The 12,506-nt window shown below is 42.9% G+C and overlaps 1 protein-coding gene across 1 annotated transcript; it reads left to right on the top strand.

Annotated features, from left to right (window-relative positions):
• Positions 1 to 351: 351 nt before the first annotated feature.
• Positions 352 to 6,344, top strand: LOC149744418 (beta-defensin 33-like). Its single transcript, XM_089903577.1, has 2 exons — positions 352 to 479; positions 2,724 to 6,344. Exons 1-2 carry the CDS (start codon positions 422 to 424, stop codon positions 2,852 to 2,854), a joined length of 189 nt encoding a protein of 62 aa, XP_089759703.1. The 5' UTR covers positions 352 to 421; the 3' UTR covers positions 2,855 to 6,344.
• The last annotated feature ends 6,162 nt before the right edge of the window (positions 6,345 to 12,506 follow it).

Genomic DNA, 12,506 nt, shown 5'->3' with positions numbered 1-12,506 from the left:
AGCAGAACATTTTTGAGAGTAAAAATGGAGAGATCATTTCAATTTCCAAAATTCCTTTCCTTTTTAAATTCTAAAACGTGTGAGGGGGAGGTGTTTATTCTGAAAGGAGAAACGGACAGGCGCAGAGACATGCAGTAAAGGTGAATGAATGAATGATTTGCTAAAAGAGTTCAGTTTTTATTGATTTTTCTCAAAAAACCCCACCAAACTTCAGAGCCATAAGCAGAAGTGAGAATCAATGCAGAAACACTGAACGTCCTCAAGTTACGCTCAGGCCCTAACCAAACATCTTTATTAGGAATATAAGCCTTTTCTCTCTAGCTGAATTTTTCAAATTCTTTCCCAGATCACCTGCCCCCATTGATGTGTGCCATCAGACACTGCCAGTTCTACCTGGAATCCTGAAAATTCCTTTCCCATCATGAGGCTACTATACCTTCTCTTTCTCTTACTTGTATGTCTTATCCAGACAACATCAGGTAAGCTGTGGATCCAACTGGTGGGATGATATATGGTGGATGACCTCGGAGCCTGGAGTAGGGAAGGTCAAGTTGATTCATCATCCAGGGATGCGCTGATCTATGTAACAACTGAACAATATCGTATCTGAAAGAAGCATAGCATATACAACATGCTCCACTTTACAAATAAGGAAAGAGAAGCTTAAAGAAATGCAAAATATTCTCCCGTGATTGCCCTTAATTAGTTGGTAGCAAACCTATAAGTAGTCGTGGTGATAGACAACAGTCTCAGGGGACTTTACAGCTTACAAATCATTTCCACGTGAATAACTAATAGCAAATACTATTGACCACTTCCTCTTTACCAACAGAAAACTTTTCATGTGTTGTCCCAAATGTATTCCTCATAACAATATTTATGGGGTAGGTATTTTTAGCCCCATTCTACCGATGAGATTAAATGAAGTAACTTGTTCAAAGTCGTGCAGGTTGTATGTAAGGAAGACTTTAACTCAAGCCCAAGTGGGTTTGATTCCAAAGCCCATGTTTTTATTAAATATTCAACAATCCCAGAAAACAGATTTACTTACTGGATTATATATAAACAACAACTGTTTTTAGCTTGAGTATGATCCATGCAGCACTTGGGTCATACTCAGACTAAAAGATTAATTGTTGTTCATCTGAAATTCAAATTAAACTGAGTGTCCTGCGTTTTACCTGGCAAACCTACGCATGTGTCAGCACGTGCCAGGCTATGCTGTGGTGACAGCAGCCTCTAAATCTTAGCATCTTAAAAGAGCAGAAGTTTAATTCTCGCTCAGGTGATACCAACCCATGACGGCCACGGGGTGCTCTACTCACCGTAGCCGCTCCGAGCCTCCTGACGGAGCAGCTACCATCATGAAGGCTGCTGGTCTCTGTGTCAAAGGAAAGAGCTCTGAGGACTCTCATGATGGCAATTAAGGGCTCCAGCCCTGTAGGGAAACATCAGTTCTGTTCAAAATTCATTAACCAAGCAAGTCCTAGACCCCCTTAATCACATAAAAGGTAAATCCCACTTTGTGCCAAGAAAATAGAGACTCAGACCTATTTGGTGAATAGCGTAACGAAGTTAAACAACAGACAGACAGATATAGATGTGGATGTGCGTGTGCATATGGATATAAATATAGATATAGATGAAGATGGAGATGTCGGTATTGACATACATGATATATTCATATTTATATAATATGAATAATAAGGTTAAATATATGGATATAACATATTCATATACATTCATTCATATTTACCATATGAATATAAATCTATATGAATTACATTTATAATAGCATTTATATCATTATTTTTACCTTGCCTTCTTATGAAAAATTAGGAGAATCTGCAGCTCCTGAAAGAAAGCTCTCGTTATTTGTGGTGAAGCAGGACTCAGAGGCCAGGTCTCCCAGTTCCTGGTTGCGTATGCTTTTCCCATCACAACATAGTTCCCCTAAAAGCTATAACCTCGGACGGAAACTCCTCTTATTCATTGTTTCCTCATGACTCTCTGTCGTTCGCTCTCTTGACTTAAGACATTATTTAGGTTCTCTCTCCTCTCGCCCTGCTTTCTGCTCACTACATGCCACGGCTGCGACATTTACAACATCCATGCAGCCCTCATTGCAGCGACATAGGAGGCACAGTATTTAGGAGTGAGAATTCTCACCACAACACTTATTGTCTAATTTGTGCTGTGCGCTTGTAAGATTTTGCCCTTTGGGGAAAGAGGAAGGCCCTTGAGGAAACTTTTATGAAGGACATGTGAAATGAAGTGTGTCCCTAATTTGTGGCCCAATTAAGTTACTTGCTTTCTCTGACCTAAAGTTTCTTCATCTAAAGAGGAAAGACACTATACCACAGAGGTCAATACGTTTTTTCTGTAAAGGGCAGGGCAGGTAATACATATCTTAGGCTCGGTGGACTATGAGATCTCTGTCATGAGGATTCATCTCTGTTGCAGAGTGAAAGTGACCACAGACACATAAGACCTCAGAACGGTCTTATGGCCCCTTCTGAGTTTTTTCCCACAATTAAAGAAAAAGTAAAAAACATTGTAAGCTTCTAAGTCACACCAAAACAAGGAGAGGGCCAGCTGTGTCCCTGTGGACTGCAGTTTGGAGTTCCTTGCTATATAAGATGAATTTTGGTAGCTTTGGTTAAACATGCCTTGATTTCTTTGTTGTGTTTTGTTTTGTTTTTTCACCTCCACTTCCTTTTCAGGGAATGAAAAAAAGATGAAAAATCCTGAATGTGAAAAAATGGGTGGTGCCTGCAAACATCAGACAACCCATGGGTGCACCATCCTGCCTGCAGGATGCAAAAGTCGGAAGAAACACTGCTGCAGGGCCTAGTTTCAGCACCCAAGCATCCCCAGAGCAGCACGAGACACTCACCGCCACTGATTTCTGCTTAATAAAAGCATCACCACTCACATGGACCCTGCGTGGGTGTTTCTGTGGGCACGGGAGGTCATGAATTGGATGGGAGAGATTTAAGTTCTAAGTCTGGTCACAGCACTCATTAGCTGGTTAACATTAGACAGGCCTTTCCTTTTCTAGGTCTCCGTCTCTGCACCTGTAACTACTGAAATGGATGTTCTCCAAGCCACCTATAACCTGTTAATATATGTCTATAAATGTATGGATTGGGGATAGGAGCTTTGAGTGTGTGTGTGTGTGTGTGTGTGTGTGTATTATAGTATGAAAAGTCACTGAGGCTTTGTTCTCACTTTGTTCTCATTTTCATACCCTTAATGACTCTTGGGTATCAAGCAATGGCTCCCAGTTGATTATTGAAGAGCCAGGACATAAGTTGATCTGAAGGGCTTGAAGGTGCAGAAAGATTTAAGCTGGTACTTAGGCATCAACCCGTAGAACTGCAACTCAGACAACAGAGACCAACCCACTGTTTTTTCAGAAAACCAAGATTTAGTGAGGTAACGGCTATTTTCTTCTCTCCAAAGGTGCCTTTCCAAATAGTGCGATTCCTTTAGAACCATTTTCTTAGAACACAAGGGACTGTCTTCAGAGCGGATAAGACTTGAGTTGTACAGCAGAAGCCCGCTGATCAGGCTGGGAAATTCGATCTTCAGCAATCATTTAGTACCTCCTGTTCCGAAACAGTCAGGATACAACTTCTTGGTCATCTTTTTTCTTATCAACCTTTTTTTTTTTTTGGAGACAAATCCAACTCTCATACACTGCCGCTGGGGATGCAAAATGCTAAGGCTACTTTGGAAAATCGTTTGGCTGTCTCTTGTAAAGTTAAGCGTATGCTTACCATATGACTTGAGAGAAGAAAAATGTATGTTCATGTCAAAAACCTGTATGCACACGTTTATAGCAGCTTAATTTATAATTGCCCAAAATGGTAAACACAGATGTCCTTCAACTAGTGAATTAATTTTGATACATCAGACCATAGAATATTATGTAGCCATAAAGAAATGATTGATTCATTAATATCACAGAGGGATCTTAAAGGCCTTCTGCTGAGCTAAAGAAGCCAGATGGAAAGGCTACAGATTGTTTGATTCCTTTTACATGACCCCCTTGAAGAGCAAATCTGTAGAGTTAGAAGCCAGACCAGTGGCTGCTCAGGGTTAGGGGGTCCCAGGAGGGGTGGTCTGTGAAGAGTAACCTGTATAGAAGTATGGTAGCGCATACACAGCTCTCTGCATTTGCAAATACCTTAGAACTCTACACCACAAAATTTGAATTTGACTATATGTAAATAAAAAAAAAAAAAAAGAATCAACTCGATGTGGACAGAAAAACAGAATGCAGGCCGTGACGAACATAAACTTATAACCCTGGTCTAATCGTGAGAAAAATATCAAACACAAATTGAGGGGTATTCTACAAAGTATCCCAATGGTACTCCTCAAAACTGTCAAAGTCATCCAAAAAATTGTCTGAGAAATTGTCAAAGCCCAGAAACTATGGAAAGATGGTAACTAAATGTGGTATCCTGGATGGGATGTTGGAACAGAAATAAAGATTCAAGTTACACATGACTGTTGAAATAGGCAATTAGGGTCGGAGCTGTAATCAGAATGGTTTTTACCCCAGAGATCGTTGGCAATTTTGAATTGCTCACCGTGATGCCAGATGGGAAACAGAAGGGCCATTTACCGGAATGGCTGCAGTTGAAGCTGCCACAGGTCACATCTCAACCTGCCTGCTCCTTCGGTACCTCCAGCTTCTGCTTCTCAGCTCTATTACTCTCAGTCTCTGCTGGACGCCTGGCCTGTGAGGCTTCATTTATCACCCGTAAGAAACCTCATGTCTCAGAAATCATTATCTCTGTTCTTCTTCTTATTTAGTTAGTTAGTTAGTTAGTTATTGCGGCATGCGGGCTTCTCTCTAGTTGTGGCTCCAGAGTGCATGGGCTCAGTAGTTATGGCGCGCAGGCTTATTAAGTTGCCCTGTGGCGTGTGGGATCTTAGTTCCCCAACCAGGGATTGAACCCGACTCCCCTGGATTGGAAGGCAGATTCTTAACCACTGGACCACCAGGGAAGTCCCCATTATCTCCATTCTTGATCCCTCCTTTAAACGCTAGGCTAGGGACTCAACTCCTGGAAACTCCATCCCCCAGTGAGCCAGACTTAACAGAAATCGTCTTTCTCACTTCCCACCCTCAATGACCAAATCCTCATGCTTCTACTCCCCAGGTATCTTTTAAATAACCAACCTTCAATTCCAGTCTTTGTGGAAATGTCTTAATTCACACCCTTTAACCTCAAACATTTACACTTCAGTCACTGCATCATACCCTAAATGGCCTCTGGGTTTCCATCTCTCCAGCTTCCAATCCCTCCTCACCTCCATGTAAAATTCTTCAGTGTTTCCCTGTAGCTTAAAGGGATGAAGCAAAATTTCTCTAGTGTCTCAAGTCCTCCGTCCTTTGGCCATACTTCCTCTAGTTTCATCTCTTATCACATCCTGATTCTCAAACTAACCCCTAATATAATGGCAGTCATGTTTCTGGCATATTTTGTTCTCCTCATATTGGAACACACTTAGGCCACTTTCCTTCAACTTTCTCTGCCTAATTCTTACTCATTTTTTAAGGACTCAACTCATATATGGCCTTCACTGGGAAGACATCCTTGATTCACCCAACTTGGATAAGAGAAGAAGTATTGAATCCATATCCTTAGCTACCAGTACAGTTCCTAGCACACAGTAGGTGTTCAATAGGTGTTGACAAAATAAATGAGTGAGTGAATAAAGAAAATGATATGAGGTCTCAGCTTTCCAATTTAATTCAGGGCTGACCCCTTAAACGTGAATTCTTCAATTTACTTAATTCAGGGGAGTGCCATCAAACATGAATTCTTCAGTTCACTTCATCCTTACAACAGAAGCTCCTACCAGGGCACATCCCTGGCATGGGAAGAATACGATTTCTTTTCCTCTTCAGGCATACACTTGTACGTGAGTCACATAAATTAAGCATTTTACTGTGTCCCCAACCTGTAGAAAGAACAAAAATATCTGGTTTTGGAAGAAAGTCTTGAGATCGCTCTACAGGGGAAGGAATAATTCAGTCCAACCAGGAACCTCCAAAAGGTACTGCTCGGGAAAGTATTCTGTCTTACGCACCTCCTTTTCCTCACGTCGTCCCTCCTACTTGCTTGTTAACAGGACAAGGCCAGTCTTCAAGAGCTTGTCATGAACAGAAATTTTATGCTGTAATTTGGAAGCTGGGATCAGAGACTTTAAACACTTCTCTTGGGTTGACACACACAGCCTGCAGTTGTGCCCTCCAAGATGTGCCATTGTGGAGTTGTCAGATAATGTCTTTTGGAAAAACACATTAAAATTTTGTAATTTTGTGTTTTTATCTTCCTGGGACAGGATCCCACTGAAAATAAGATGTTACTGCAGCCCTTACGTATTTACTAAAATATGTAAACATACTCACACAGTATGTCCCAAACACTTGAGAGTGTCAGCAATATTCTGAAGTTCACTCACCATTCCCAGGCTTAGAACCTAAACCTGCCTTCAGGGTTTATCAGATAGGTCTTAAAATTAAGATTAAAGACCTAAAATTCAAGTCCCTAAAGCCAAGGACCTAGAAAAATCAGGGCACCAGCTGAGGGGAGAGAGGTTTCTAAAAGAGAAAAAGAAATGTCCCACCTGGCTCCAAACCAGGCCTGAAGAAGGTTGCTTTTCCTGACTCTTAGGAGGTGGGAGGGGGAAGGAAGGGCCTCCACGGACCCCCTCGTCCTGCCTGTCCACTCCAGGTCATTAGTAGAGGTCACCAACTTTGGAACCCAGACCGCAGTGGTCAGGGGCCTGGCTCTCATCGGCCTCAGCATGGCCATGGGGCCATGGCCACCCCTTGTGGTGTCAACGCCAGGGCTGGGGGTGGGCTCACACTCCCCCCGTCCCTCCCACTCGTGGACCTCAACCTTGTTTCCACTTTCTTGAACCTGCCCATTTTACCCACAGGCTGGGAGGGAAGGGGCTTGAACTTGGCTTCTAGCAGAGAGCTTGCTTATCATGGGTCCCTGTATCCCCAGCTTCATGCCACATTGTTGAGGCTGTCATGACGGCCACCCATGTCACCCTGTGCTTCATCACAGCAGCTGTGACCTCGGAGCGCTGACCCCTAGGCCGCCCATCCCTGGGAACCACAAACATCTCTATCCTAGGGCTGCACCAAGAATCTCATGTGAGGAGCCCTGCAGTTCTCCCTTCATTCTTCCCCAAGACATTCGCTCATAGCCCAGTGAGGGAAGGGAGTCTACTCTTCCCTTGTCTTTGATCAAAAATTATCCCAGAGAGGAAATTGATTTGGGGTCACTCATCTGAGTGATGCAGCAAAATCACTCATTATGCCCAGTGGGTCCACAGCAAACAGGCTCTTATTAACCCGAAGCAGAAAGAAGGGCAGCGTCTGGGGGGTAGGTACCACGCTCCATCCACCCGCTGTTGTCTTAGCTCATTATCTGTCGGTTTCGCGAGCTGACACCCTGGAAGGCACAAGGAGCTCTGAGCCGTGAGACACAGGAACGGAATATTTGATTAGATGAGTGTATTTATATTAAGATAGAACACTGGAGGAAGGAAAGAGTGAGGGAGAGACAGAGGACTAAGGTGGGTGAGTACAAAGCACAACACGGCAGCAAAAGAGAAGCGCCCTTTAAGCTGTCCCGTGACATTCAGCACATCTGTGAGCAAGGAGTGATCAGGCCGGGGGTCAGACCCCAGCCTCCCCCTCTTTTCTCATCCAGGCCCCACCTTGCTCAAGATTGTGGCAGAATATACCTCTATATTTTTTCTAAAATGTCACGATTCTACATATATGAAGCACAGGCTCCGGACGCGCAGGCCCAGCGGCCATGGCTCACGGGCCCAGCTGCTCCGCGGCATGTGGGATCTTCCCAGACCGGGGCACGAACCCGTGTCCCCTGCATCGGCAGGCAGACTCTCAACCACTGCGCCACCAGGGAAGCCCAGCTGCCTCTTTTCTTGATCTATGGCCAGTAACACGATGCCTCTAGAATAGATACACATCAGTAGCTGGAAGGTTTAAGAAAGGAGAACACACGTATAGGGGTGTCATCATATTAGACAAGAAAGCGGGTCATAGTTTGTTCCCATTCTTCCCCATTGATTTTGGGGTTTCTTCTCGGTGCCTCAAGTGCAGACAGCCTTCTGCAAAGCCAGTGAAGCAATTGAGAAATTTCCCTTTTGTCACTGTTTCCAGATTAGTATCCCTAAGCTGGTTTGGGGTCATCAGGGGTATCCTTCTGCAAGTGGAGCAGGTTGGAGAAAGGAAATAAGACTCAGATATGACAGGGAGATGTCAAAGAGCGTTTACCTGGTATTACTTGAGAGCTGAAGCAGACAGCAAAGCTGAGAAGGTGAAACGACTTCATGGCTGATTTGGAAGAGACCTCGCCTCCTCTGCACTTCCTAGAAAGGAGAAAACAAATAGCACTAGAGTGGGCTGAATAAAAAAATAGCTCAAAGCTGCTTCCTTTATAGGTCTGAACAGGGTGACTACACGTGGAAGAGAGTATCCAAGAGTCCTCTATGGAAACCTGTGAATAGTTTAGATAACTTTTTTTCCCGTTTACTCTCATAGAATTAGTATAATAGCTACTTCAACTCCGGGTACAAGTACAGTCACAGGACAATTCTTTTTATTTTTCCAATAATCAGTCTAGCACTCAGTAGAATGGAACTTAGTAGAAGGAAAAGCATCACCTACACTTTAGGAATCACCTCCCAAGGCTCTGTCGTCCCTTCAGATCTCGAGAGACATCTGAGATCTATTCTGGTCGCAGCCACTGCTGTGTCTGTCCCTAGGCCGGGTTTGTAGTGGGCATGGGTCCCGCTGAGTCTGACCAGTGAACTTTATCTATGTTCTAGGGAGGACCCTGCTGATTCAGGTCCTTGCCCAGGCCACAGTGATATCTCATGACTGATAAAACCGCATGTTCTTGACGCTTGTACTATCGAACATAGCATCGTTCCAAGGTAAGTGAAAACCGAGAGGCTTTTCTCCTTAGCCAAAGCCTGAATAAAAAACAAGTTCTCGGGGATGCCCTGGTGGCGCAGTGGTTGAGAGTCCGCCTGCCGATATAGGGGACACGGGTTCGTGCCCTGGTCCGGGAGGTTCCGACATGCCGCGGAGCAGCTGGGCCCGTGAGCCATGGCCGCTGAGCCTGCGCGTCCGGAGCCTGTGCTCCGCAACGGGAGAGGCCACGGCAGTGAGAGGCCCGCGTACCGGAAAAAACAAAAAAACAAAAAAAAAACCAGAATGGCGGTGGGTTAGTTATAACCTTCCTAGGGAATCCACGTTAAAGGCAGAAAGAGTTCATATTGGCTAAAAATTAGTGGAAAAATACACCAAATTGTCCCTAGGATTTGAATGTTAACATTTACCTTCATTTAAATCTATTATAATTTTTCTGATATAAAAATAATACACATCAGAAAATTTCAAGTAATAAAGAAGTGTAAATGATGGAAGATTTAAAAAAACCCTATAGCCCCTTCTGTTATAAACTCCACTTACAGTTCAGAGTATTTCAGTTCTTTTCCTTGGCAAATAAAATTGTGTAAATATTTATTTTTAATTTAAAATATAGAATCATACTTCACCACCAGTGCCACTGTATGTTTTTTCCACTTAAATATGATCTTGCAAATTCTTTAATATCCGTTCAAATGAATGTCCCTCATATATTTGTATGACTATACATATATCTTTAGAAATTTACGTAATGCTTACTTTTGTATAAATTCCTACAAGTGGAATCTTAGCTTATGTGCACATTTCAAGTTTTAATGGGTTTTGCCCAATTGCCCACTCTAGAAACTGTTGAACCACTTTATCCCCTTACTTACAATGCATAAAAATATATTTGATGGTCGATATTCTCATTAGTATTGGTTATTATCGATTGCTTCAATTTTTCTAAATTGTATGAGTGAATAATAATATTTCCTGTTTGTTTTAATACATCCTTTTAAAATTGTTTCTGAGGTTGAACATCTTTTTAATGTTCATTGGTCATTTTTGTCTCTTGCACTTTATCCATTTTTCTAATTTTTCTATTCATGTTTTCTTGCTGACTTCTAAAAATCCTGTGCATATTTAAAGTCCTTAATCCTTTATCGTATGTGTTGCAAAAATTGTTTCTGGCTTGCTTCTTGCTTTGTGCTTGCTTATCTAATAGCCAAAATTTATGGCTACTCTCAATGATTACTTTTTACTTGGTCGTGTTTGCTTTTCCTTAAAGATATTTGCTTTGTTAGTGTGTTTACCTAATTCTGTCTGTAACCCTGGTCAGTTTTGCACTTAATTCTTTCAGTCCTGGAATGGAGGCTGTTCTGAAAAGCTGTGACAGACTTGAATCCCCAGCAGTGACATGAAAACTGTTTCTTGCCCCACCCAGAAATATGAACTTCCTGAGCCTACAGACATGCTCTCACTCCTATGCTGTCTCATATAGAAGGCACATGTCTGAGTTCACGTCTCATCCTCTTAGGAAACTGAGTCTTGCACAGAAGAGAAACAAAATCATACGTGACTGGAAGGAACTGAAGATGATCAGGGCCAGCCCGATGTTCCGAGTACAGCAGGCCATCCTGGGGAGGCCGGATGGGACATTTTGCACATTCATCAGAGCACCTAAATCCCAGCCCGTCTGGTATCAAGTGCCTACTTAGTCCTGGTCAGAGACAGTTCTATTCCCATCCACTCTTCTCTTTGTCCCCTCCTGTGGCAGCACTATGTGATCTAAACTAACACAGCTCCTAGAGTTCAAGTTAACTAAATCTCCCTCATCAGTCTTTTTCAGAACACATGGCTACTCTCAATGATTCTCTCTTACAAAATAACTTTTAAGTTAAACATAATGTTATTGTTTTGTTGACTGATGCTGCATTGAAATTACTGGTCTTATTAAAGAAAAAATAATGACGTGGGTGATCGAGTCTTTCTAAGAACAAGATTTTTCCTTTACACGTTTTTGTCTTCTCTCAATACAGCCTTTCTGTGTCCTTCAATAAGTTTCTTTGTATAGATGCAGAATGTTTTTTGTAACTTGATTCCTAGATATTTTATGGCTTTTCTTTCTATCTGAGCCAATTCTTCTTTCGTTATATTTAACAATTGACTACTGTTTGCATAGGGAAAGCTGTGGATTTTGTGTAATAATTTTGTCACTAGCCCACAAGTTGAACTCTTACCCATTTTGATTTTTTTGTGGTTACTTCTCAATGGTTTCTCAATCTTAAAATCATAAATCTGTACCAATGATCGTTACCCTCCTCGATTCTGATGTACAGACTTGCTATTTTCTTCTCTCAATGAATGGCATTGACTCACAACCACTAGAACCTTCAGACATCATCTAAGCCAACTTCCTCACTTCACAGAGGAAGAAGCTGTGGCCAGACAAGGTCACAATAATGTCATGGGGGGCCTCCCTGGTGGCGCAGTGGTTGAGAGTCCGTCTGCCGATGCAGGGGACGCGGGTTCGTGCCCCGGTCCGGGAAGATCCCCCATGCCGCGGAGCGGCTGGGCCCGTGAGCCATGGCCGCTGAGCCCGCGCGTCCGGAGCCTGTGCTCCGCAACGGGAGAGGCCACAGCAGTGAGAGGCCCGCGTACCGCAAAAAACAAAACAAAACAAAATAATGTCATGGGGTAATCCTGTGGTGGATGACTTTTATTTTGCAAACTCTTTCTCAGTTACCACAATGCAAAAATTAGCTTATTTCTACTCATTTCCCCTGTTTTCTCCATTCTCATTTCTCTTATTCCTCCTTTCTCATGTCACAGATCAACTTCCTCAATATCCAAAAATGAAACAAGGTTTTTCAAAAATAGTTTTTATAGAAAGTTTTTTCTGTTTTGTTTGTTTTTTTAAATAGATGCTTCCATCTTTTTTCTTTCCATGTGATTTCTTCCGTAAAAACCTTTGCTTTTTCTCCCAGGACTTGATTAGGAATTTCATCTCATGCATCAGGCACAAGTTGTAGTTTCAGCCCAGATGTCCTTGGGGGTCAGAAACGAGTCTGTGTTCAGTGAAGGAACTGAGGGAATTTTAATGACAACACCAACACCCAGTGCTTCTGTGATGCTGGGATTGAGTCCTCCACTCTTGTGGGATGCAAAACTGAGATGATTTAGTTCATGTCAAGATTTCTCTTTGACAAGTTAGAGCAAGAGAAAACCCACTTCGGGTCTAGGAATGTGGGCTACCACCACTGTTTATGAGTCCTGAGAGAAATCTCTGGAGGATGTAGGGGAAGTGAGGAAAATCGTCCAAGGCAAGGATAGTTAATATTTTTAAGGAGAGAAAATAGAAATGAAAGGAGGGAGGGAAGCAGGGGAAGAAAAGGAGACAAAGAGGCAGATGGAGAGGTCCCAAGAATCTCTTGTAAAATCCTCCTCCAGCTTTGGAGCCATAAAAGCCCCCAGTCTGCTCCCCTGCAGGGCACCCTAACGTAGGGCAGGCCACGAAGCCGAT

Source organism: Delphinapterus leucas, chromosome 21 (genome assembly GCF_059928025.1).
Source record: "Delphinapterus leucas isolate spDelLeu-1000000601 "Yukka" chromosome 21, BTC_Dleu_Yukka2, whole genome shotgun sequence".
Lineage (NCBI taxonomy): Eukaryota > Metazoa > Chordata > Mammalia > Artiodactyla > Monodontidae > Delphinapterus > Delphinapterus leucas.
Note: the sequence above shows the minus strand (reverse complement) of the source record. Positions and strands in the feature narration are given on the sequence as shown.

Coding starts and splice junctions, on each gene's coding strand:
- LOC149744418 (XM_089903577.1), top strand. CDS start 422: ATGAGGCTACTATACCTTCTCTTTCTCTTACTTGTATGTCTTATCCAG. Junction 480..2,723: donor TCTTATCCAGACAACATCAG/GTAAGCTGTGGA, acceptor CTTCCTTTTCAG/GGAATGAAAAAAAGATGAAA.